At 42.3% G+C, this 27,366-nt stretch overlaps 2 protein-coding genes across 4 annotated transcripts in view; both read left to right on the top strand.

The window, feature by feature from the left end:
• The first annotated feature begins 6,644 nt into the window (after positions 1-6,644).
• LOC308318523 (uncharacterized protein) lies at positions 6,645-10,726 on the top strand. Of its 3 annotated transcripts, none has more exons than XM_080768107.1 (9): positions 6,645-6,742; positions 6,894-6,983; positions 7,375-7,423; positions 7,597-7,647; positions 7,825-8,065; positions 8,492-8,637; positions 8,818-8,914; positions 9,356-9,442; positions 10,606-10,726. In XM_080768107.1, exons 6-9 carry the CDS (start codon positions 8,556-8,558, stop codon positions 10,658-10,660), a joined length of 321 nt encoding a protein of 106 aa, XP_080624233.1. In that variant the 5' UTR covers positions 6,645-6,742; positions 6,894-6,983; positions 7,375-7,423; positions 7,597-7,647; positions 7,825-8,065; positions 8,492-8,555; the 3' UTR covers positions 10,661-10,726. The 3 variants fall into 3 exon arrangements, with proteins under 3 accessions (XP_080624233.1, XP_080624232.1, XP_080624234.1); XM_080768106.1 differs by having other exon boundaries at positions 7,375-7,438; XM_080768108.1 differs by lacking the exon at positions 10,606-10,726 and adding an exon at positions 9,522-9,591 and having other exon boundaries at positions 7,375-7,438.
• A 3,709-nt stretch (positions 10,727-14,435) lies between these two features.
• The window catches only part of fam171a1 (family with sequence similarity 171 member A1), a gene marked incomplete at its 3' end in the record, with an annotated part of 46,607 nt that continues 33,676 nt past the window's right edge, over positions 14,436-27,366 (top strand). Inside the window, exons 1-2 of the mRNA XM_080767292.1 lie at positions 14,436-15,256; positions 23,373-23,630. Coding sequence (XP_080623418.1) covers positions 15,160-15,256; positions 23,373-23,630 — 355 coding nt within the window. The 5' untranslated portion in view covers positions 14,436-15,159. The remainder of the gene's footprint in view (positions 15,257-23,372; positions 23,631-27,366) is intronic.

Here is a 27,366-nt window from a genome sequence, read left to right as displayed (position 1 = left end):
AATTAACAACAATTACACTGTTCTGGCCCAATTATGGGCCAGAACAGAGGACTGAGGACAGATTATACTTCATTGTCTTCTAAAGCCGGACAGTGTTCTGAATAACCCTATGTTTCTGTATCTGTGGTTCTCAAACTATTTCATGTCAAGGAAACCCAGAATTATATTATATGTAATTGGCCGCCGACCTCCATCTTAAAATATGTTGATCCAGGGACCCCCCTTCCCGTTGCAGATTCACTCCCGATCTATCGCCGTAGTCTGAAAATTCACCTCTTCAGACTCCATCATGGCCCGTAACACTTACCCTAGCTGCTAAATTCACCTCTTCAGACTCCATCATGGCCCGTAACACTTACCCTAGCTGCTAAATTCACCTCTTCAGACTCCATCATGGCCCGTAACACTTACCCTAGCTGCTAAATGCCTAAATTATAAATTGTAGTTGCCTATATTAGTATAGTTTGCATAATGCTTTGAGTAAATGTTGCAAATTTAGATTTTAGTTTTAGTCATAGTCTCTTGAATAGTTTTCATTTAGTTTTAGTAACATTTTAGTCACCTGGGATGTCTAGTTTTAGTCGACTAAATGTCATAAGATTTTAGTCGACTAAATCTACAGGTGGTTTATTCTACTAAAATGTATTTTGGCGGGCCTTGATGCCGTCGTAATGACTGATTTTACACTTGCTGAAAATAGCCGATCTACAAGCTCACCAGTCCCCTTCCTAGCATTTTAGTCTGGATTTTAGGTGTTGACGAAATTGCCAATACATTTAGTCTTAGTTTTAGTCGTCATAGCTTAGTTTTCATTTAGTTTCCATTTGGTTTTCGTCAGTGAAAAAAGGTAGTCGACGAACATTTGTCGTCTTAGTTTTAGTCGACGAAAACAACACTGGTTCTGAAGGGGGACAAAGTGAACCGGCGAGGGATCCGGAGATCAGAGATGTGAATCACAGGAATGCTTTTCCAAGCGCACGCACGCACGCACTCACGCGTGCACACCTCTCTCTCTGTGTGAGTCATATCCGTTTCCTTCTCCTGTGGTGGTCCTCGAAGGTTCAACGTTAGTCAGAAGAAAGGCATTGTGAGGCGGAATGGACACTTTGTGTCTGGACTTTAGGGTCCCTTTAGAAGGGCCACTTTAGAAAGGGTCACTTTAGAATGGTCACTTTAAGTGGGTCACTTTAGAAGGGTCACTTTAGAAGGGTCACTTTAGAAGGGTCACTTCTGCCATTTTTTAAAAATCGTGAAAATGTCTTTAAATACAGTATGTATATATTTTGATTCTCCTGAATCAACATATTTTCGGCGGCCAACTACAGATAATTCTGGGGGTCCTTGACATGAAAAGGGTTGATCACCACTGACATAGAAACATGAGTTTTTATTTTATTCTAGAAGCATTTTCTTTTAGAATGTGTCTAAATGTACGTATAAAACCACTAAAAGTCCTCTTTCCAGCACTAAGTACAGCGGCTGAGGGACGACGTGCCTCAGGAACGGTAAAACCTGTGTTTCTTTTTTGGACTTGTTGAACTTTCTCTTCTTTCACATCATCTATTACCAAATTATGAAGAGGGACCTCTGTGCATGCATGTGCGGGGAGCGCAAGGGTGTGTGTCCGTGCGTGCGTGCGTGTCCGTGCGTGCGTGCGTGTCCGTGCGTGCGTGCGTGCGTGCGTGCGTGTCCGTGCGTGCGTGCGTGCGTCCGTGCGTGCGTGCGTCCGTGCGTGCGTGCGTCCGTGCGTGCGTGCGTGCGTGCGTGCGTGCGTGCGTGCAGCACTCTCACAGTGCACATAAATCAACGGGCTAATAAATTGAAAGCTAAATGACTTCTTGCCCTCGGCATCCATCAGGAGAGAGAGGCTCCATGACGGCCCGGAGACCCCAGAGAGGCCACAGGAATGCTTCTGTTCACCACAGTGATTTGTGGAGAGGCTTCTGGAAACCAGGAGGGCCTCACAGAACCACTGGTTCTGGTACCAGGAGGGCCTCACAGAACCACTGGTTCTGGTACCAGGAGGGCCTCACTGAACCACTGGTTCTGGTACCAGGAGGGCCTCACTGAACCACTGTGCTGTCAAAACCCCAAATTGGCCTAATTGGCATCAATCATTGGTGTCAGTCACTGATCATGAGTAGTCAGCACCTGGTGACAATCACTGATTGGGGCGAGGCACTGAAAACAGGAAGTGTTTGTTCAGTATGAGAGCAGCAGCAGTGGAGAACACAGCATGGAGAGAAGCAGAACAAACTGAAAGACTTTTCATGAACTGAACTGCAAACATTGGAGCTGGGAAGACCGAAACCTCAAGCCATCAAGGGGAATGCCACTGGTGCGTTACTGTTTCTGCATTGCAGTTTATTTCATTGCTTAAATTTGTTATAAAAGTTATTTATGTGTTTGTGCTGCTAGGCCAAATTTAACTGCTATGATTAGCTATAAGTTTGAATTAAGTTGCATATAGCTAGGCTTGATGTGATGATCTTTAATTGAATACTGAGTTAAAACAAACTGTTTATTTAGATTACTGAAGTGACTAGTGATTCACTCATGTCACTCGAATAACCATAGTTACTAATGTAACCTACATGACTGATTGGAACCAGGACCGCCTCACTGCAGGACCACTGGTTCTGGTATCAGGAGGGGCCTGTATATACTGGCTCCCAAAGTGGGGTCCGGGGACCCCCCGGGGGTCCTTGAGGGGGTCCCCAGACCCTGCAGCTGAATGATAGTTTGGAACCAAAATGGACCCTTATGGGTCTGTAACTCTGAGAGTGTAACAAATGGAACCAAATGGACCCTTATGGGTCTGTAACTCTGAGAGTGTACAAACGAAACCAAATGGACCCTTATGGGTCTGTAACTCTGAGAGTGTACAAACGAAACCAAATGGACCCTTATGGGTCTGTAACTCTGAGAGTGTACAAATGGAACCAAATGGACCCTTATTGTTGTGATGACAGTTGACTGTTGACCTCTTGAGTTATGTGAATTTAATTATTTCGTTTTGTGTGGTTTGATTTGTACCTTTCATGTGTTGGGAAAAGTCACCGTTTAGTTGTGTTGACTGACACACTGACGCCACACAGCTGAGTCAAATGACTAATTTAAATCACTGGTGAATCTAGACTTGCAATGCAAGCCCTCCATTGACAGCCCATTGATCCAAATTGAATTTCCAATCTGCTTCTGCCTTCTCTTAAAGGACCTATAACATAAAACTCAACTTTTTCAATTTCTTTTGTGTTTTTGGGGCTCCCATGTGTGTTTTCTATCCCCACAAATAACCAATTTTGAACAATCAGGCCTTCATGTCATATGGGTGTTTTAATGGAAATTGCTCTCAGAAACAGCTCGACTGATTTTGGCCTCATCGTGATGTCATCAATGTCACCCTACTTTGTATAATTCCTCCTTTTCTTCAGTCTTCAGTTGCAAATTTGCATTTCCACTTTGTTTACAATGTCCACCATTGTTGATTTTCCAAGCTGGCATGGAATGGAAACAAGCCTGGTTTTATCTAGCATCAGTATTATAATGACTCAAATATTAAATAATCTGCATATCAGCACCCTCTCCACCTCAGGACAGTGTGGTACTGCAGCTAAAACTGCTTTCAAAGTCCAGAAAGAAATGCCAAGGCCTGGTTATATCAGATTGGTGATTGAGGCTCAAACCATTAGAAATAACTTTGAGGGACATAGACCATATGATTATTAAATATTAAAAGCAGTTTTAAAATGCATGTTATTTGCGCTTTAAAGAACAATGCTAAACTCGCTAACTTTGCAGCTGTAGGGCAAGCTTGAATTATACTCTTTCAATCTGCAAAGCGTTTGTTTCATAAAAATACACTCAAGTGACTTTGAGCTACTTTCTTTTTGGAAGCACTCATTTTAACGGGTAATGCTGCTGCCTCCTGCATTATGTGAACATTCACATGGGTGGTAGGCATGGCACATGGCTGTTCAGTGACTTCCAAAAGTACTCGACATTACTTGTAATTTGTATTTTAAATTGCTTTCTAGACGCGGATGGGTAAAATACATTTTGATATTGCACTTTTAAATATTCTTTAAAGGATCTCTGGTTAAAGACACATTAAGACATTAAGACATTATACTTAACCCTCTATAACGAAAATCTTAAACACCATAAATATTTTATTTCTTTCATAAATAAATCTTTCACTCAATAGGAACTGCTCCTGTTGCAAATTGATTATGTCATGTCCATATGGTCTAGCCCTATGGAATGCATATGCTAATGAAAAACAGCTTAATACTTCCTAAGATTAATATAAGCATCAAAGCAATATTTTAAATACTTTTCATGCATTCCATACATTCCATAGTGCTGGACCACACATGGACATCATCAACCTGCGACGGGAACAGTTCCTATGGAGTAAAATAATTGTGAAAGAAATAAAATATTGAATGTGTTTTTTTATTTTTCAATTTTAGTTATAGATGGCAACTATAATGTTTTAAGGAATATTTGTCTTATTAGCCAGAGATCCTTGTTTTCCTGATCCTTGTTTCTATTACTGTGAGTGATATGGTCAGCTTCTGATTTCTTTCTTTCTAGATGTGGATGGAGATGACCGTAGATGCTGCTGGAACGCTGAACCTGAGGATGCCCTGGTCTCCTGTGTCCCCATGTCTGAGTGGCCTCCAGACCGACCACCCCATCCTGGTTGCTAAGATGTCCATGTGGACATTATGAGTGTTTGTATAGAGAGAAGCATGGCTGAAGAGATTTGCATATCAGTCGTTTCTTGCTGCTGCCAAAGTCAAATTGTGATGTCTGTGGGGTTTAGTACATGGCCGCTTATGAGATGTAGATATAAGTACACCTGACTGGTGGAAATAGCCTTGTGATACATACTGGGTGTGCTGTTTGGTTGTTCTCAAAACAAACAAAAGTAAACAAAATACCACAAACTCACTAACGGATGCACAAAATCACACAAATCAAGGGATGTCCGACAGTCCGTGTTGGATATTGTCCAACTCCTAATTGCCGATATCAACAGATACCGATATATATATATATATTATATGCAGGCTTTTTCCAGTGGTGGAAACATAACTCCCGTAGGCCATACATACTGCAATATAGAAATACTCCGTTACAAGTAAATTCAACATGTACTCGAGTAAAGGTACAAAGGTTTTGGTATAAAAATGTACTTAAAATACCAAAAGTAATTATTAATAATTACTCATTATGTAAAATGTCTCATCTAAAATGATCTAATCTCTCATCTCAAGTTTTAAATGTATAAAAATCATTTGAAAATAGCTGATCTACAAGCTCACATGTGTCTTATTGTACTGTGAGCTTGTAGATGTTTTTAATGTAAAAAAATAAATAAAGTAAAATTAATGGTTAGGGTTTATTATTCTTTAATGCCTTTATCGGCTGTTAATATCGGACATCCCTAACAAAAACATATATCAAATGTGTCAATACATTTCAAAGTGCCACTAAAACTTCACCAATAAATAAAAGAACATCCACAAGTTACATAAATTAAATGCCACAAAGGTTTGACTAACATGCCAAAAAAATTAAGAAATGACAAAAAATAAGTTTCTTAAACATCTTCTGCTGTATGTCCATAGAACTTCAGCTCTGTTGCAGCAAGCCAGTACAATGTGTCATTGTCTAGGTCACCTAAGCCACGATCACCATTCGGTGGCCGGTATTTGGGGCAAATGGTCATTACGTGTTCCACAGTCTGTAGTGGATCCTCGCATTCACAGTGGGCACTGTCCGAGATGTCCCACTTCTGCTTTGAGGGTTGTCCACTCCTTGCAGGGGAGGTGCTGGCAAAGAACATATTTGGGGTCCTCAATGTATTCCACTGGTCCCTCTGTCTTGCCTTCACCCAGGATGCCTTGGAGGTGTCAGCTGGTGTTGTGTGGAGCAGTTCCTGGGCCTGTGTGGCAAAGGGGCACAGTGACTTGAGGCACGTGTGCTGTGGCAAAGGTCGCCGTGACTTGGTGTGTGTGTGTGTGTGTGTGTGTGTGTTGTGGCAAAGGGCACCATGACTTGAGGCACGTGTGCTGTGGTGTCTCTGACGACCTTGTGGAGGAGATGGCTGGGATTCACTCAGCTGTGCCTTCTCAGTGAGGGCCAGCGTGGCTGCTTCTCGTCTGACCTCTGTTGGAGTGATTCCAGCGAGAACAGGCAGGCAGTTTGTTTGAGGTGGCCCATCCGGTGTTTAGGGCAGCATCCAGCTTCTTGACATGAGAGCTACGGCTCCAGACTGGGACACAGTACTCGGGTCGTCTGCATAGCCATACTTCATTGATGTTGTTGCAGGAAGGTCGTGGATGTAGCTGAACAGCAGTTACTGGTGTGGAACCGAAAAGCTTCACAAACATGCCAAAAAATTCTAGTTTTTAACCTTTTTAATCTAGTTTATTTTCAAATAAATTAGTTTTTACTGTTTTGTGAAGCAACTTTGGGTACCTTGAAAAGTGCTATATAAATTGTATGTATTATAAAAAAACAGACACAGCAATTGTCGCCACACAGACATCACAAATTCCTATTGGCAGCAGCAACAAGTGAGTGATGTGTAAAGCCATTCATAGACTATTTCCTCCATGTCTTCATTCCAGATGCTGCGAGGCTCAACCGGAGCCCCTACAGGTGGACATCTGCAGTTCTCGCTGTCCATGGATGAATCTGCATGGGGGGGCTCTGAAGGCGGCTCAAAGTAAGAAACCACTTAGACTTTTCTATTACTGTGAGTGGTATGGTCGGCTTCTGTTTTAAGTGTTCTCTATACATTTTGTGTATGATGTGAAAGGACACAATGTACATATATCTGGCTCTTGGTCACTTAAAAAAATATATTTATTTCTTAGGGTGGATGGGTCGTGGTAGACGTCGTGGAAGGACAGATCCGTTCCAAAGCCTCCCTCCCGGGGGTTTCCTCCGAGGACTTCTGATGAGCTGTGAGTAGGATTATTTCTTGTTAGGATGGATATCTGTTGTACTGTTATGGTACGAAGTATAGCATGGCAGTATGATTCCTCCTAGTGGCACTGGTTGAATGTCTGTCAGCTCTCCAAGCTAATCAAAGTCTTAATGACACTTTTGTACCACTTCAACACCAGCATCTCTATTCTGGGGCCAAATTAGCAGATCTACAAGCTCACACCGCATTGCAACGTGTTGTGAGCTTGTAGATCTGCTATGTTTGGCAAATCAATTTGTGTAGAGTGAAATCTGAGCATATACCAAATGCTCTCTTTAAAGGTCTGTTTTATCAAATCTATAGAGGGTTTAAGTGGTTCTGAATATGTAGCTCAACAAAAGCTAATTTGGTCCTTATTTCTTTCTTAGGACGGAGATCTGTGTAGATGCCGGAGGACTTCGGACCTGGGCCTGCCCGGTGAGGAACCGCACAGTAAGAACCGCTCTAGGCCTTTCACGATTATGAGGTTTCTTTTTACTGAAAGAAGAATAAGAAGTATAGACTATTGGCAGCAACAACAAGGGAGTGATGTGCGAAGCCCTTTTCTATGAAGCCATTCATAGACTATAACGGCCATGTCTTTCTTCCAGATGTACTGCAGGTCTCTCCAGGAATCTGCATTCCTCTGAAGACGACTCAAAGTAAGACCCTGTTAGGCCTGTCAAAAAGAACCTTAACTGAAACGTTTATTACTGTAAGTGATATGTTTAGCTTCTGTTTAAATGTTCTCTATAAATAAAAGTTTTATGTATATATGTTGTGACAGGATAGAATATATATCTGGCTCTTGGTCACTCTAATCAATCTTTCTTTGTTAGGATGAAGATCGCGGTAGACGTCGCTGGAACGCGGCTGCTGGACAGGGAGTGCACACGCATACACACACACACACACACACACACACACACACAGAAAGGCTAATTTGGTGTGTTTTTTTTTCCTTTGTTAGAATGGAGATATCGATAGACGATCTGATGTTCCCTGGACAGAGATCCCTTCCAAAGCTCTCCCCCCCCCCCCCCCCCCCCCCCGGGGGCTTCCTCAGGACTCTGATGAGCTGTGAGTAGGAATAGTTCTTGCTTGTTTCTGAGGATGGATAACTGCTTTTGTACTGTTATGGTACGAAGAATGGCATCATTTACAGTAATCCAAATGTTTTAAATATTTTAGGATAAATCTAAATGACTCTGCACAATAGTTTGAGAGTCAATATCTCATATCATGAGCGTGCCTCTTGGTCTTTGTAACAATTTGATTGAATACAAATTACAAAAGATGTTGAGGACTGTACATGTGTTGATGCCTCCTAGTGGCACTCTGGTTGAATGTCTGTCAGCTTTCCAAGCTAATCAAAGTCTTAATGACACTTTTGTTAACTACTTCAACCCCAGCATCCCTATTCCGTTCAGCAAAAATAGCAGATCTACAAGCTCACACTGCAACGTGTTGTGAGCTTGTAGAGCTAATGGTTTCTTTCTCTCTCAGGATGGAGATCATAGACACAGCTGGAGGCTGGAGCCTCTAGAGATGGAGATCTGCAGGTCTGTCCATGGATGGGAGGACGGAGGACGGAGATCTGGGTAGACGCTGGAGGACTTCGGACCTGGGCCTTCTCAGTGAGGAACTCAACGGTACGAACCGCTTTAGGGTTAGGGCTTTTTTAGTAAGTAAAAAGCCAATAATCGTCCGTTGCCGATAATTGGTTGATCCCTATTCTTAAACGTTACTGTAAGTGCATGTGTATGTTGTGACAGGACACGCACACACACAGCAAAGCTAATTTGGGGTGTGTGTCTTTCGTTCTTTGTTAGAATGGAGATCTCAGCCGATGCCCGAGATCCGAAGCTTTTCCCCGGTGTTTCTGCTGAGGACTTCTGGGTCGCTGGGAGGCTCGGACGGAGCTAGAAGGTTCGGTAGACGCCACTGGAACCTGTTTAGGCCTGTCAGAATTTAAGGTTTTATAATGGCCGATTTAATTGTCGCTCAAATAAATTACAAGTAACAATTTAATTGCGTCATACTAACATTCTAAATAAAACTTTGGCTTCTGTAGGCTTTGTAAACAAAAAGCTGCACATGGCATAATTCAATAACTTTATACACTAAAAAAAGAGAAGTAAATTACAAAGTGACACATTTAGAGCTTGTAGATCGGTTGCTTGCATTATTTCTTTAAAATGTTTGACAATATATGAACATTTTCAACATGGAGACGATTATGACTAATCTCTAAAAAAGTATCTCAAATACTTGGCGATTAGGTAATTGTGACAGGCCTAAATCCTTCTAGTTGTGTTTTTTTATATCATGTTCTGTAATCAGTTAGGGTTGACTATAGACTTTTTTTAGGAACAAGATCATCATGCCGGTGAAGAGCACGTTTCTAGCCGATGGAGCAACTATTTCTGATCACCTTTGGAGTTACATCACAGCAAGGTAACTATACAACACACGCACACACACTATGATCATGACATGACATCAGCTTGTGACTGCAACTTGTTCCTGTTCGCAGATGACTCGGCACTGCTAGTCTCGGACAGGAACAAACTGCAGGTTGAAAAGGCCCTCAGCTCTGAACTCGGTAGAATCTGCACCTGGCTCGCTGATAACAAACTATCTTTACACCTGGGAAAAACTGAATCCATTCTCTTTGGATCTAATAGTAATCCCAGCAAGGCAAATGGCTTCTTGGTTAGAGTTGGTGACAATGTTATCACACGTAAAGATGCAATTAAATTACCTACCTAGGTTCCATCCTGGAGGCTAATCTTTCCGGTGATAAAATGGCCACCAACGTAATCAAAAAAGTTAACCAAAGAACAAGATTCCTTTACAGGATCTCCTCACTGGTCAACAAAAACACCTTGAAGACCTTAACAGGAGCCCTCGTACAAGGTTTCTTTGACTATGCATGCACCTCCTGGTACCACAGCACCTCAAAGGCCCTTAAAATTAGGCTCCAGACCTCCCAAAACCAACTGGTCAGGCTCCTACTTGGCCTCACCCCCCGAACCTACCTCACTCCTGCCCACTTTGACAGGCTGGAATGGCTTAGGGTCGACGACAGAGTACAGCATCTTGCAATGGGTCTGGTCCACAAGATACCCATGTACCTGTCTAGATACTACCTTTATGTTAACGAAGTCCACACCCACAACACCAGAGGGAGTGCAACGAACCATGTACAACCCAGATTCGGCACAAACAAAGGACTAAATTATTTTCACTCCTATGCCACCAAAATGTGGAACGCCCTACCAACAGTCATTAAGACATGTGAATCATGACTCCCTTTTTCCCCTCACTGTATAAGTTTATTTTCCCTTTTTACCTCCTTTATGATGAATTCCTGTTCTGTTCTTTGACTATTATAGAAGTGTCTTATTTGTACGTCTCTAAATGTTTTGATGAATTGAACATGGTGGACCCTCTTGTAAACAAGTGTAATGCGTAATTGGGTCGTCCACTTACAGTAACAGTCTTTGTATTGAGTTTGTGCTTTACATGTACTGTAATACTGAAAACTGTTAATAAATATTTCAATCAATATTGTTTTATGAACAAAGTAGTAATGAGCATTTCTTTCTTTTCTTTAGGACGTTGCTGGTCTCCAGTGTGGCTCCATCTGGAGGTCACCAGGGTTCTGAGTGACTCAGATCCTGACTGGTAGTGGTGATATGTAGATGTGATCAATCAGGGCTCTTTGAAAATAATAAAATAATAAACCAATATAAATAACTAGATAATATAAATAAATGGATAAAACGAACGATAAAAAAATAGATTATAGTAAATTAAAATAGTAAAATAAAAGTAAATTAAAATTAGTAATGCATAAAATAAAATTAGTTATGGATAAAATAAATATAATTAGTAATATAGACAATACATAAAATAAATTAAAATATCAATATAGTAATGCATAAAATTAGTAATAACAGTAATACATAAAATAAATAAATGCATACAAAATAAAATTAGTAATGACAGTAATACATAAAACAAATACAATTTGTAATGCATGAAGTAAAATTAGTAATAACATAGTAATACATCAAATAAATACAATTAGTAATATAATTATACATAAAATTAGTAATAACATAGTAATATATAAAATACAATTAATACATAAAATAAATACAATTACTTTGTATTGTAATTATAGAATGACTTAAAAAAAACAAACAAAATATCAATCACATCTACATATCACAACCAGGCTATATTGCCAGCAGGCAGGTGGACTGTAGACTCACTACAGCTGTCACAATGTGGTAAACTTTGTTTTGACCCAACTGGCCTCCAAGGAGAGGCGAGCATGGAGCCGGACATCTGATGATACACGAGAGAAGACGCCATAGTCAAAACAAATTGTAATAAAAGTAATATGTTTCATGTTGATTGTAATTTATGCATGATGTCATATATCTGTAAATATTCATTATTTTCTTGTTAATAAATTATTGCATTTATACCCGGGTGTCCGTTATGCGTCCATTACCCTTAGATCAAATGGTTCATAACAAGGATGAGGAATATTTAGTTATAGTTAATGTATTTTACAGATTTAGACCATCTAAAACCTAGCCGAAGGTTTTCTGAAAACCTTCAAATTCTTATTAAAACAATAAATAAAGGATGTAGACGGGTGGATGGTCTACATCATGAATGGTATAACGTATAGGTTTCACCAGGTCTAAATGGGCTAAAAGGAGGCCTCAGGTCTTCAAATGAAGTGTGGAAAGCTGAAGGAGGTGATGGACCTCAATGTAAACAAGTCTTTAATAATGCTTTTCTGGGTTTTATCAGAGCTTGTGTTGAACTGGGCTCTTTCTACATGACTGTCACTTTTAGGCCAACACTTCCCTCTAGTGGTTACTCGGAGTAATGACAGCCTTACGCGTTTCAGATTTAATAAATACAGTAATACTACACAGTACATACTGCTGCAAATATGTTTGTTTTCTTTAACCATGCAGGCAGAACAAATAATGTAATAAAATATAATTTAACAATCTAATTAGATCTAGTTTATAACTAGTTATTAGTTAATACAATAAATAATAGACGATGTGTTTTTTTCTTAAATAAATATAATTTAAAATGTATTAATGAATAGAACTACCGGTAGTTTGAACTTAATAGAACAACTAGTTATAAGTTAATACAATAAATAATACTAGACTATGTTTATTTTCTTAAACCAGGCAGAACAAATGTAATAAAATATTAATTAATGGATCTATTTTAATAGGACAATTAGTTTTTTTTATTATTAATCGATAATCTAATCAAACTATCACCAATAATGATAAGCTCCGGAGAGCTATCTTTGCAGCCTGCCTTGTCGATAGACAGTTTGGACCAAAGTGGAACATTTTTTAGATTAACCACCGAGGCAGGACAGCCAGGTGGTGGAATCAGAGTGGGATTTCTGCAGTAATGTCAATGGTGGAGTATACTATCTCAACCCATTTGATTTCAAGGACCCCCCAGTTTGACATGCATTAGGCTATACGGACCCCCCATTTAATGGCATTCCTATCTCTGGGACCCCCAATTTATATTGTAAAATCTATGTCAATTTTTTTTAATTCAATGAGATCCATATACTTTTGTACTACGAACAGCTATCTAATATTTATTTCACACATTTCTGGTCCATATGGTATTGAATACTATGTTGTCATTTTGACTTGGCAGTATTTTTAATTTGAGTTTTATTATGTAAATAATCATTACTAGGCTCTGGAGAAACAGAGACAATTGGATGTTTATGTTTCTTTTCCCTTTTTGCTTCCTTTATGATGAATTCCTGTTCTGTTCTTTAACTATATAGAAGTGTCTATTTGTACGTCTCTAAATGTTTTGATGAATTGAACAATGTGGACCCTGTTGTAAACAAGTGTAATGCTTAATTGGGTCGTCCACTCACAGTTAACAGTCTTTGTATTGAGTTTGTGCTTGAAATGTACTGTAATTCTGCAAACTGTTAATAAATATTAAATTAAATAATAAAAGCAAATAAAATACAATAAAATAAATGAGTATAAGAACTATCTCAATGCATAATTATGCAAAATTTGCATTCAATTAATACAGTTGCAACCACTATATTAATGGCAAGTATTTCATACAGCTTAAATAAAATAAAAATGTAATCTGTAAAATTGTAGTTGTGGAACCAGAATATGTTATTGGCTGAGCCAGAGTGTACTCAGTATGTTATTGGTTGAGCCAGAGTTAACATGCATTGAAATAATTGGACCAGCCTAGAATGTATTTAGACATTTTTCTGTCAGTGGTGCTCAACCTTTTTCATGTCAAGGTCCCCAAAAATCTATGTATTTGGCCGCTGACCCCCAACTGATGGATTTATGAATCAAACATACAGTACATTTAAATGATCCAAACGGTATCTATTGTCTGAACTCAACTGAAGTAATAAACACATTATCTGCACTGCATTCACTGAACATCCTGCTGTTAAAATAATACTTACATTTCTTCAAGTCCTGCTCGTTCACTTCTCACTATAGCACCCAGTCTGCTTTTAAGACCTCCGTCTGGTTTTCATTAGTAGGCCTATATACTCAATTTGGCAGACATTTCTGAAAAAGGAAGATTAAGAATATTGACTCAATGACTTATATGTATTCTTGACTGATATGGAAACGTTTGAGAACTTGTGTCAACCTAGGACTTCCCCAGTAGGTGTCGCCCATGCACCGCAGACGCCACTGGGACGGTTGCTTTGTGCACCAGCCGCCTGTTGGTGCACGCGCGCGCGTGTGTATTGGGTTAGAAAGGCAGAGATTTAAACAGGGCAAAAAGTATTCTCTTTTCATTTGCACTGGCGTAAAAGTGTCTTCTATACTAAAACTGTTTCAACATTATGAGATTTGTGATCAGTAACAGTTATTCCGTTTTATTTGCGTCAATTGTTTAACCAAAGTCTAAAATAATACATGATCTTTTGATTGATTGATTGATTGATTGAAGAATGTATTAACCGATTGGAGAATTACAATTTACAGTACATTTCAAGCACAACTCAATACAAAAACTGTTAACTGTGAACGACACCATAAAGCATTATACACACTTTATACAATAGGGTCCACCATGTTCAATTCATCATAAATTCCAGATATTTAAAAACCAAAATTAAGGTACCAGTGCCGTAGTAATTAAGCATATCCACTGCCCCGCATGGGGACTATATGCAAGGCAGAGGCGTCCCACGGTCCCACCCCCCTGAGCCCAAGTTACTGTGTGCGCAGCGTGCGTGTGTCTCCCCTCCCCTCCCATGGCGCTGTCCCTCCCTCCTGTCCCGACAGACAGACAGACAGACAGACAGACAGACAGACAGACGGGAGATCAAAAAGCACCAGAAACAAGCGGCTGCCGGCTGGATGTGACCATGTGGGGGTGATTCTGATGCCAGATAGAAACCCAGACCCTCCACCCTCCTCCACCACCACCCACCCCAGAAAGACAACCCCAAATCGAACCAAACCAACCCCCCTCAGCCCCCTCTCAGTGAGTCCTGGAGTGGAGAGGAACACAACACTAGTCTAAAACACAACGCGAGTCCCAAATAATGGAGTCCCACCACGACCACCTGGCTGGTGCTTCCTGACGGAGGACGGAGAGAGAGAGAGAGAGAGAGAGAGGTGTTCATGGTGGTGGAAGAGAAGAAAAGTCAAGGAAAGGAAAGAAAAGAACTAGCAAGCAGCAACGGGACTTTAATTGTTGCTAAAAGAGGAGGTAAAATAAGGGGATATATATTTATATATATATAGGCTATATTTTTTCATGTTATTTTTTTAGCTGCTACTTTTTTCTAAACAAAGCCTTTTTCTAAACAACAAGAAGAATAAAGTAGAAGGATTAAGGAATAATCGCACACATCTGCAACCAAACCAAACCAAACCAAAGAAGATGGAACTGTTTGTGTAGTTTTGCTGCTAAAGCAGGAGGAGGTGGAGGCGATCAAAGAAAGGGGGATATATCTTTTATTTTTGCAGCTACTTTTTTACCTCCCCCCTCCCTACCCCCCACCCCTCCCTACAAAGCCTTGTTTGACAGAAGAAGGGATATAACAACATTAATATAAAAGGACATTACATTCTGCTAAAAGAAAGATGCTGGTGTTGGTGTGCGTTGTTATGGTGGGATGCTTCCTCCCCACGTCGTCCCTATCCAGCCCGCTGCAGGACAGCGAAGAACAACAACAACACGGTAATTAAAGCGGTCAAAACACAGAGAACACCGCGACTTTATTTATTCAACACGAAACAACTCCGTTGTTAGTTTGTTTTGTTTTACGGTGTGTTGTCCTCCTCCTCCTCAGCCTGGCAATAAGGAGAGCTAGCGTGCTAACTTTAGTTAGCTGCGTTGCTACATCTGTCTGTCTGCGTGCTAACCTGGGGGGGGGGGTCTATAGCTTGATAGAAGCTTATAGCTTTGTAGAATTGTTATTTATTTGTTGTTTTTATTTTGTATTATTATTTTATTTTTTTGGGGGGTGTGGTGGGGGGGGGGGGGTGCAGCGACACCGCTGTACTGCGGATTATAAAGCAGTTAATTCCTTTGGGCCGTTTTGATTTGAAAGAGAAACATTGGCTATCATCATCATCTTCATTGTTGTCCGTGTAAAGTTAGAAAGAAGCAGCTGCACTGATTTATTTTTTTAAATTCGGCTATTAAAGTTTGGTGTGTGTGTGTGTGTGTGTGTGTGTGTGTGAGATTTTGTTAATGTCATGATTGATGACATCACGCAGATACGTCATTAAACTCCTAAGCTCTGTCAGGTAATAAAGGCTGACTGGTTCGCTGGTCATATAGTTCCTTAAAGTCATAGTTCCTTAAAGTCCTGCTCATAGTTCCTTAAAGTCATAGTTCCTTAAAGTCCTGCTCATAGTTCCTTAAAGTCCTGTGTAAGCCTTGGAGTGTGTTGGTGCAACGATTGTATGACAGTGGGCAAACACAGCTGCTGTGCTGTGAATCTGTGATAGGATATGAAATGGAACACAACCACCCATAAGACGTGTGTGTGTGTGTGTGTGTGTGTGTGTGTGTGTGTGTGTGTGTGTGTGTGTGTGTGTGTGTGTGTGTGTGTGTGTGTGTGTGTGTGTGTGTGTGTGTGCATCTGCACCGTCTGATCCTGGACTTCTTGGCACATATAGAAATAGATTTATATCGGAGATTCTGACGTTCAGTTATTGTACATACATTTTGTTTTGATTGTAATGTTCCACTTTTTGCTTTGGCAATGTAAACATATGTAAACATTAACATACGTAAGCTCCTTTTGAATTGAATTGTGTTTGAGGGCCAGTCTGTGGGGGGGGGGGGGGGGTTATTATTATAGAGTGAGTTTAACTTTGTTTAATGTTGTTTAATGCAATCAGACTTTTCTGTGTGGATGTATGGGCTGTCAATCAGATAGGACCTTTCTGTGTGGATGTATGGGGCTGTCAATCAGATAGGACTTTTCTGTTTGGATGTATGGGGCTGTCAATCAGATAGGACCTTTTCTGTGTGGATGTATGGGGCTGTCAATCAGATAGGACTTTTCTGTTTGGATGTATGGGGCTGTCAATCAGATAGGACCTTTTCTGTGTGGATGTATGGGCTGTCAATCAGATAGGACCTTTCTGTGTGGATGTATGGGCTGTCAATCAGATAGGACTTTTCTGTGTGGATGTATGGGGCTGTCAATCAGATAGGACTTTTCTGTTTGGATGTATGGGGCTGTCAATCAGATAGGACTTTTCTGTTTGGATGTATGGGGCTGTCAATCAGATAGGACCTTTCTGTGTGGATGTATGGACTGTCAATCAGATAGGACTTTTCTGTGTGGATGTATGGGCTGTCAATCAGATAACTCCCGGGTTCGAAGATGATGTCACACGCATAGCCTCTATTGTGAAAATAGCTGATCTACAAGCTCACAGCGCCTCACGACGCGAGACGCCGTGAGCATGTATAGATCAGCTATTTTCACTATATTTGTGTCTAGAAAAAGTTGCAATGCTCTGTCTGTCTGTCTGTCTGTCTGTCTGTCTGTCTGTCTGTCTGTCTGTCTGTCTGTCTGTCTGTCTGTCTGTCTCACTGACAGACGATCAATATGCACAACACCCACTAATGGCATGGTGGAGCGTGTGCACACACACACACACACACACACACACACCTCCCTGCTGATAGGACGGCTGCAGCTCATGGCTGCAGCTCATGGTAATTGGTGTGAGATCACCACAGCGCTCTTTGAAGCCGCGGTCCGTTCACCATATGGCGCGCAAAACAAAGTGATCTAATTGACAGTCCTGGAGAAAAAAAATACAAACGTTGACGTATTTTTGGCCCAATTATTTGCAGCATCGACATGTGGTATCGTATAAAGCATTCATTCTGGTGTGACTGAATGCGACCTGTATAACAATATAAATTGGGGTCCGTAGACATTTGCTAATGGGGGTCCGCAGGGGGTGTGTGTGTGTGTGTGTGTGTGTGTGTGTGTGTGTGTGTGTGTCGTTACCATGTCTCTCAGCTCAACAGTCTGTCAGTGCACTGCTGCTGTGCACACACACACACACACACACACACACACACACACTGCTGTGCACACACACACACACACACACACACACACACACACACACACACACACACACACACACACACTGCTGCTGTGCACACACACACACACACACACACACACACACACACACTGCTGCTGTGCACACACACACACACACACACACTGCTGCTGTGCACACACACACACACACACACACACACTGCTGCTGTGCACACACACACACACACACACACACACACACTGCTGCTGTGCACACACACACACACACACACACACACACACACACACACACACACACACACACACACACACACACACACACACACACACTGCTGCTGTGTGGAACCATGTACACACCTTAGAGTATATATGAATAGAGACGGCACCCAGAGGAAACCCTGAGGCCAAATGGACATAGTGGCCGGATGAAGGTATTGCAGCGCTGGGCCCCAAACACATGAACGCGCTGGTCCGTTGACTATCATTGTGCACGTTCACGACGGACGACGCTCGTGTACGTTCAGCGGCAGCGCGTTCATGTGTTTGGGGGCCACTCACCATTGCAATCCGTCCCAGAATGCTCTCTGTTCCTACCAGGAAGGAGGAGTGAAATCGCCTCAAAATGCGCTTTTGAGCAACTTAATGCAAGTGGATGGGAGGAGAACTCGGGTGTCTTCTCTATTCATATATACTCTAATGTACACACACCCAGTTCTCAGCCTTGTTTAACAGTGATGTCACTCACACACACTCACACTCACACGCAGGCGTGCACCCACACCTCACACACAGACATACACACACAAGATTTATTGGATGAGGACTGGGAGGGAACTGTTGCACTCTGTGTGTGTGTGTGTGTGTGTGTGTGTGTGTGTGTGTGTGTGTGTGCGTGTGTGTGTGTGTGTGTGTGTGTGTGTGTGTGTGTGTGTGTGTGTGTCTCTCAGGAGAGTTGTCTAAAGTGAGTCCAGCTGGTACCCCTAATGATGGATAAACTGGGCGTGGGACAGGAAGTGATGTCATACTTTTCCATAGTATGTGCCCCACCCCCATTCCACCTCCCATGAACTGCCCCCCCCCCCCCCTGCACACACACACACACACACACACACACACACACACACACACACACACACACACACACACACACAGTCACAGACACAGTCACACACACACACACACACACACACACACACACACACACACACACACAGAGCTCTGCAAGCTGAGACTTCCTATCCAGAGAGAGAGACTGTAGTGACTACAGTCTCTCTCTCTCTGGATAGGAAGTCCTATGTTCAAAACAGAACAAATTGACATTGGACTACAGTAGTAGTCCAATGTCAATTTGTTCTGTTTTGATTTTAATTAGCTCCTGATCCGATACCACAATTTCTGCTTTAGCCGATACCGATACCAGAGAATAATGTTTATAATAATACAAAAGAAAATCACGTATTTGAGCTTGTGTTTATTGCTATTTATAGCTTTATATCTGGTGTTGTGTTTATAGCTATATATCTGGTGTTGTGTTTATAGCTATATATCTGGTGTTGTGTTTATAGCTATATATCTGGTGTTGTGTTTATAGCTATATATCTGGTGTTGTGTTTAAACTGTTTATAGCTATTTACCGAGTGGCGCGCTACGAGCTTGTAGGTCTGATATTTTTCTTTTAAATCGAAGAACCACTGACATAGAAACGTGGCTTTTTCAGAAAACTGTCAGGATGTAGAAGAGCATTTATATAATCTGATCTCAGGTCAGAATGGGTTAATATATAGTGCAGATCAGTGGCTCAGAGGAGCTAACGATGTGTTTGGGGTTTTGTAGATTGACACGTTGAGCCAAACCTCCCGTCAACGCAACCACAGCTATCTCCACCTGACTTTGGTGTGTGTGTGTGTGTGTGTGTGTGTGTGTGTGTGTGTGTGTGTGTGCACTCTAGTTGAACTCTAGTGGGAGGAGAAGACTCTGGATAAGTAGTGTGTGTGTGTGTGTATTCGGGCCATGCTTGAGTATGTATTGGCGTGTGTGTGTGTGTGCGTTAGCTAGGGGTGTGTTCAGGCCATGCTTGACGGTGTGTGTGTGTGTGTGCGTGCAGCCACGTGAATCTGTTTTCTGTGTGTTTGTGTGTGTGCGTGCGGCCACGTGAATCTGTTTTCTGTGTGTGTGTGTGTGTGTGTGTGTGTGTGTGTGTGTGTGTGCGTGTGTGCGTGCATAGGACAGGCCACCACAGGTCACCTGATGGTCAGAGATCAAACACAGTCTGTGTTGTCATCCCAGACTGAGACAGATGGGCAGACAGACAGACAGGCGGGCAGGCAGACGGGCAGGCAGACGGGCAGACAGACAGACAGACGGACGGACGGACGGACAGACAGACAGGCAGACAGACAGGCTCATGGCGTAGAGTCTTAGACCACAGCCTTCCTCCAGAGAGCGTGAGGCTTATCGTGGTTTTGAAATGACAGTGATTTAACTCCAAGCTGTGACTAAAATAGTCTCTTTTGTTAGCGTTGGTTGTAGCTGGTGTGACAGAGCAGCTCGTCAGCTGTTCTGTGGTCTACGCTACGCTGACAGTCCCCACGGTGGAGCTGGGACTGTTCTGTAGTCCCCACGGTGGAGCTGGGACTGTTCTGTAGTCCCCACGGTGGAGATAGGACTTTCTGTATAGTCCCCACGGTGGAGATAGGACTTTCTGTAGTACATACATAGTTACATACATGCTTCTGGCTAAAACAACACACACACACACACACACACACACACACATTTTGAGCGGTGCAACCACTCCAAGGAACGGCCATGTCCGTGTTCACCTAATGTGTTGGTTCACCTATGTGTACGTTAATGAGAACCAGTATGACTGAGTACCAGTAGGGGCGCTGTTGTGCCAGAAACAGAGAGAGAGACAGTGCTGCACTGTTGCCTGCTAATGAGAGAGAGAGAGAGCGAGAGAGAGAGAGAGAGAGAGAGAGAGGGGAGTTGCCACACTCAGTTCACACGGGTGTGATTTTTCTAGTTATAACTAAAGCTAGCAAAATAAAGGAGAATAAAAAACAGTAGTAGTGCATCCCGTGGATGCAGAGGTCGTTGTTTGTTTTTATTGCGTCCCTTAAGTATAGTAATAGTAACTAAGTATAGCTAGTTAAGTATAAACTGGGTTTTGGGATCTCTGGTTTTCATTTAGTTTCCATTTTATTTAGTTTGCGTCAGTGGAAAAAGGTAGTCTATGTGCGGACGTTTTTCGTCTTAGTTTTAGTCGACAAAATCAACCCTGGCTTCCCCGTCCGGTTCCAAGGGTTCTTTGACAGAGAGGGGAGCGAGGGGGGGCGAGCGAGGCGAGCCAAGCCTATTGTTTAGGAGGGGAAATGCCCATTGGCCAGCGTCCAGGAAACAGTGAGGTGTCCCTCCTGTTGTGATTGGCTGAGGAGGACGTCGTGGGCCCTAAAAGACTAGCTTGTTTTAAAGTGGCTGGAGTTGCATAACAATGGAAAGACCCTAGTCTGTTCTGATGTTGGCGTAACTCTCACTGCATTCCAGTGGAAAGACCCTCCGTTCTGATGTTGGCGTAACTCTCACTGCATTCCAGTGAAAAAGACCCTCCGTTCTGATGTTGGTGTAACTCTCACTGCATTCCAGTGAAAAGACCCTCCGTTCTGATGTTGGTGTAACTCTCACTGCATTCCAGTGGAAAGACCCTCCGTTCTGATGTTGGCGTAACTCTCACTGCATCTGTGTGCCGTATGGTTAACCCTAACCTAATGATATACGTTGTGACGGTCAGCCGGGGTCCCACATGGAGGTCTGTGTGCTCTAGGGTTAACCCTGACCCTAACCTAATGATATACGTTGTGACGGTCAGCCGGGGTCCCACATGGAGGTCTGTGTGCTCTATGGTTAACCCTGACCCTAACCTAATGATATACGTTGTGACGGTCAGCCGGGTTCCCACATGGAGGTCTGTGTGCCGTATGGTTAACCCTGACCCTAACCTAATGATATACGTTGTGACGATCAGCCGGGGTCCCACATGGAGGTCTGTGTGCTCTAGGGTTAACCCTGACCCTAACCTAATGATATACGTTGTGACGTTCAGCCGGGGTCCCACATGGAGGTCTGTGTGCTCTAGGGTTAACCCTGACCCTAACCTAATGATATACGTTGTGACGGTCAGCCGGGGTCCCACATGGAGGTCTGTGTGCTCTAGGGTTAACCCTGACCCTAACCTAATGATATACGTTGTGACGGTCAGCCGGGGTCCCACATGGAGGTCTGTGTGCTCTAGGGTTAACCCTGACCCTAACCTAATGATATACGTTGTGACGGTCAGCCGGGGTCCCACATGGAGGTCTGTGTGCTCTAGGGTTAACCCTGACCCTAACCTAATGATATACGTTGTGACGGTCAGCCGGGGTCCCACATGGAGGTCTGTGTGCTCTAGGGTTAACCCTGACCCTAACCTAATGATATACGTTGTGACGGTCAGCCGGGGTCCCACATGGAGGTCTGTGTGCTCTAGGGTTAACCCTGACCCTAACCTAATGATATACGTTGTGACGGTCAGCCGGGGTCCCACATGGAGGTCTGTGTGCTCTAGGGTTAACCCTGACCCTAACCTAATGATATACGTTGTGACGGTCAGCCGGGGTCCCACATGGAGGTCTGTGTGCTCTATGGTTAACCCTGACCCTAACCTAATGATATACGTTGTGACGATCAGCCGGGGTCCCACATGGAGGTCTGTGTGCTCTAGGGTTAACCCTGACCCTAACCTAATGATATACGTTGTGACGGTCAGCCGGGGTCCCACATGGAGGTCTGTAATTGTTGCTGTGTCGTCAGACGGAAGTACTCAATTTTAGACTCTGTGTGGGCGATGTAACGATGGCTTGTTGTCAGCCTGGATGCAGTTGACTCAGCACACAGCTGGAGGCGTGCGTGTGTGCGTGTGCGTGTGTGTGTGTGTGTGTGTGTGTGTGTGTGTGTGTGTGTGTGTGTGTGTGTGTGTGTGTGTGTGTGTGTGTGTGTGTGTGTGTGTGTGTGTGTGTGTGTGTGTGTGTGTGCAATCCTGGAGCTGACCTGTTCTGACATCACAACACTCCATATTTGGGCATGCCTGACACTGAACTCTAGTACGTACACACACACACAGACAGGCAGGCAGACAGACAGACAGACGGCGCATGTTTGGGTCGGGTGCAGGAACCGGTTCCTTGATGGGGTTTCTAATCCAAATGGACCCTTACAAGTCTGCAACGCAGAGTGTGCAAATGGAACCATCTTTTATAGATGCATTTAGTTCGGCTAAAGATCTCTAAAGTCTCTAAAGTCTCTCTCGCTTCTCAGTTTGTATTAAAGGTAGAGTCAGTGATTTCACTTAATTCAAATATCACTTATTTTTTTTGTTTTGTTGTGATAATCCTCTCTACTATAGAGTGTGCTGACCATATAAGGAGTTCCTCCCTGTCCCCAGTTAACCCCTGGGGGTCAAAAAACCTTAGGTTTCGTTTTTGGTTCTCTATCCTGATTGGATGAAAGGCTGGGTCCCAAGGCAAAAACGAAACCTAAGGTTTTTTGAGTGAAATCACTTACTCTACCTTTAATGTGTTGTCACCATATCATCATATATCCATGTTAACCTGTTTATTTCTCCCTCTCCCCGCCCTCTCCCTCTCCCCCTCTCCCCCTCCCCCCCTCCTCTCCCTCCCCCCCCCCCCCCCCCTCCCCCCCTCTCCCTCCCTCCAGAGGTGACCCTGAAGGTGCACCTGAGTGACTCCACTACCCATCAGCCCCTGGGGGGCGCCACCGTGGAGCTGCTGGCCAATCACACGTCGGTGGCCGTGGAGACGTCGGGCGCCGACGGCAACGCCTACCTGGTGTTCCCGCTGCGCCTGGCGGACGGGACGCCGTTCCGCCTGGGGGACGGCACCGCGCTGCTCGTCACGGCCACCCGGCGGGGCTACGTCCCTAACTCCGCCCCCTGGAGTCCCATCAGGCTGCCAGGTAGGGGGCGCACTTTCACACAATACATTAAAAAAAAAAAGTCTTCTGAAAGAATATATGTTCAAAGATTTGTTGCCGCATTTTCACGATTTTTCAAAAAAACAGCAGATCTACAAGCTCGTAGCGCGCCACTCGGTGGCGCGCTACGAGCTTGTAGATCTGCTGTTTTTCAATAGCTAAAACACCAAAAGGGGTTCCCGTACAGAACCCAGATCAGATTCTAAAAATGTCTTCTATGATTTGTGCCGCATTTTTACGATTTTTCAAAAATAATAGCAGATACAAGCTCGTAGTGCGCCACTCGGTGGCGCGCTACGAGCTTGTATATCAATAGCTATATAGCTATATAATAGCTATATAATAGCTATATAGCTATATTTATAGCTATTTTCAATAGCTATAAAGCATAACATAATGCTAACACCAACATGGGTTCTGGTCCAAAACGGGCTAACCGTTCAGGACTTGAGACCAGATTCTACTAAATGTCTTCCAGTTTTCTGGAACATGTTTCTATATCGCTGGTTCTCAAAGTATTTTAAAGACCCTGCAGTGAAATGAAAACTATAGGTTTTTCACATCGTGGCGTTTTTACTGAAGAATCTGCTTATTTGGATTAATAATTACCTTTGCGTGTAAATATGATGATTGGCTGGACAATAAGTGGATCATTAGAGACACAGAGAACCTGGACACAACACTGTTAGCCCCGATAAGTTCAATAGACTTAATATTTTTATGGAAACTGGTTGCACGAACAATTGTTAAGTTATATAATTAAAAAACTTGAGTGATGTTAACTGAAAAATACAAATTCCTGAATTGAAGCATTTAAGTTAAATAAACTAAAATCCTTCCTTGACTTTACTTAAAATCCTTTATACTATAACTAAGAATGTTAAGTTCATTGCACTTAGGTTGCAAGGTTGATTTAACTTAAATTCCTTTGTACTATAACTAAGAATGTTAAGTTCATTGCACTTAGGTTGCAAGGTTGATTTAACTTAAAATTTGTATAATATAAATTCAAATAATTATTCCACATCATAAATAAAATGAGAAATACACCATTGCTTTGTTTATTTCAAACAATTTTATTTGAGCTTAGTTTCCAGCATCAACAACTTCCCTTCAACTTCCAGATCTGTATTTCTTTCTTGAACATTTTTTTTTTCATTACATTTGTGAATAATATGACACTCAGGTTGAAAGTAGTTAATTAACTGTACTGTAGTAAAGACACAAGTGCACCACATTATGTTAAAGTATACTGTGAAATTGTGAATTGGCCACAACATAGCCCTTATCTTTTCTTAATGTTTTAACAGTGGCAAAAAACATTACTCTTCATGTCCTGGGACAATTCTGTTCAGAAGTTTAATTACAATACTGTCCAGTTGTTGATACACCATACGTGCATTTGTTGTTTTGTGTCAAGTGTAATGTCCCAGGTCATGAAGGGCAGACGTTTTTTGCCATTAAGAAAACTTGTATCATCAACAATATTTCAATTAATAACATACACTCCATCGTTTGATATCGGGTGGAAGCCTCATATGTCCAAAACGGCTGCTTTCAAAAAATAGTATTTAAAAATATTTTAAATAGTGAAAATAGCTATTTTCACTATTTAAAATCTTCACACTCAGTGAAGATGTGACGCGTTGTGAGCTTGTAGATCGCCTATGTTCGCTACTTTTGTGTGAGTTTGCTATGATGAAAGTATGGCCTTAAAACATAAAAGGTTGCAATATGGGGATACAAGGATTCTGCCCGACAGCAACAATATGTTACACACTTAAACGTTAAATGGTTTTACACAGACTAGCCTCGGCATCCAGGCTTTTATTTTCATTCGCTACGGCTCAAAAAATGAAAGCCTAGGCGAACGTGAGACATTTCCTGGTCTAGGAGTGAGAGTGAACTACAGTGCATATAGTTACAATATAGTAACTCCGCTGTCCAGGGAGGGGAGGGGAGGGGCGGAGGGGGACTCTGATTGGTGAACCAATATTGATATGCTGCCATCTTGCCAGCAAGGTGCTACCTAGGTGCAACTTCCCATAGACAGCCCATTCATCCAAACAGAAAAGTCCTATTTAATTGTTTTAAATAACGTCAAACTCACCAACATTGCAGCTGTATGAAAAGCTTGAATTATCGTCTTACTACCTGCAAAGTGTTTGTTTCATAAAAATCCACCGTAGACACGTTATCCTGTCAAGAATTTTTTTAAGTGTGCAAATTCTAAACATGGGCTGTTGAGTGATAGTCAGAGCACTTCCCATGTCTAGAGTGGATTTTTATTAAACAAACACATGCAGATAGAAAGAGGGTGATTTAAGCTTTCCGTACAGCTGCAATGTTGGTGAGCTTCACATTATTTAATACAATTAGATAGGTGTTCTGTTTGGATGAATGGGCTGTCTATGGGAAGTTGCACATAGGTAGCACCTTGCTGGCAAGATGGCAGCTGTGTGCATATCATCAAGCGCTTGCTCGAAGCGCGTCCACCCCTCTAGACCAGAAAGCACGCCGGCTGGACCAGGCTATACACAGACACACAGACTGACTGCTCAGCAGACCAGTGACTTCAAATGGAACAAACTTAAAAGGCATATCACCACACTCCCTTCTAAGATGATCCCGACTTTGGATGGGTTGGACTGAGGACTTTATGGATTGATGAAGAGGATTTCTGCTTGTGTCTCATTGTACAGGAAATCTCACTTACATCCTAACAGAAACAAATGAACAAGGACAGGACATAGTCATACCGTTAGATAATGCTGTGCAAATATATGTAAAGAATTGCACAATATTTATTTTTTCTTAAAGAAAAAAAACTATACACTTGCAGAATTTTAGTTACTTACGGAGCAAGTAATGAAGAATACAGCAGGATCGTCCCGCAAGATGACTGGCAGTTCCCGAAGACAAAAAACCTGACAGCTGTTGGCTCTGTGGTCTGGAACATAAAGGATAGAACACTGGATGGAAGGATAGACAGACGGACATACAGACAGACCAATGCTAGGCCATTTATACTAAAATGGGCAGGAACATCGTTTAGGATCTAGGCCGTTTTACCAGAGGTGGTCAGTGTCATGAGCCAACTTATCATTTTTCTCAAAAGATTACTTAAGACATTATTTTAAGGTGATGATATGAATAGACAGAAGTGGAAAGGATAAAGATGAATCAAAATAAATTAAAGGTGGAATGATCGGAAGCATAGAGGAAATATGAGAATAAATTACATAAGAAAGAAGTTTGCATAAGAAAGGTAAAGAGATCGAGGGAAGAGAGGAAGTAGAGTAGTGTAGACAACTCACCTTGGTCTGAAGTAAGACGTTGTCCAGTTACACCTTTCTTCAAGGTCAATCAGATTTGAGAATAACTGGTCAAGCACTCCAAGAAATGGTCTCCACCAAATCTGAAACAAAAAGCAAACATATGAGCCCATGGTCAAATAATCAAAATCTGTGACACACTATTATTTACATTTGATTTGCTAATACATTGTCATTTTTGTGCCATGCATCAGTACCAGCACCAGTACTATTTGGTAAATAATTAAGTCTTCACCAAGAAGATAAAGAATACAGAGGAGTCAAACCAATGATGTGTTGTACTCACCAGGCAGGTCGCTACATGACATAGTGAATGTCAGGCCTCTGGAAGCCATTGAAGGTAGAGGCAGCGGCCACAGTGTATGCGCCCATGTTCTCCAACA

The sequence above is a fragment of the Protomyctophum bolini genome, assembly GCF_963924005.1.
Source record: "Protomyctophum bolini genome assembly, chromosome: 7".
Taxonomy (NCBI): domain Eukaryota; kingdom Metazoa; phylum Chordata; class Actinopteri; order Myctophiformes; family Myctophidae; genus Protomyctophum; species Protomyctophum bolini.
This window is presented reverse-complemented; position numbering and strand designations above follow the sequence as displayed.

Coding starts and splice junctions, on each gene's coding strand:
- LOC308318523 (XM_080768107.1), top strand. CDS start 8,556: ATGGATGGGAGGACGGAGGACGGAGATCTGGGTAGACGCTGGAGGACT. Junction 8,638..8,817: donor TCTCAGTGAGGAACTCAACG/GTACGAACCGCT, acceptor GTTCTTTGTTAG/AATGGAGATCTCAGCCGATG. Junction 8,915..9,355: donor GGCTCGGACGGAGCTAGAAG/GTTCGGTAGACG, acceptor GACTTTTTTTAG/GAACAAGATCATCATGCCGG.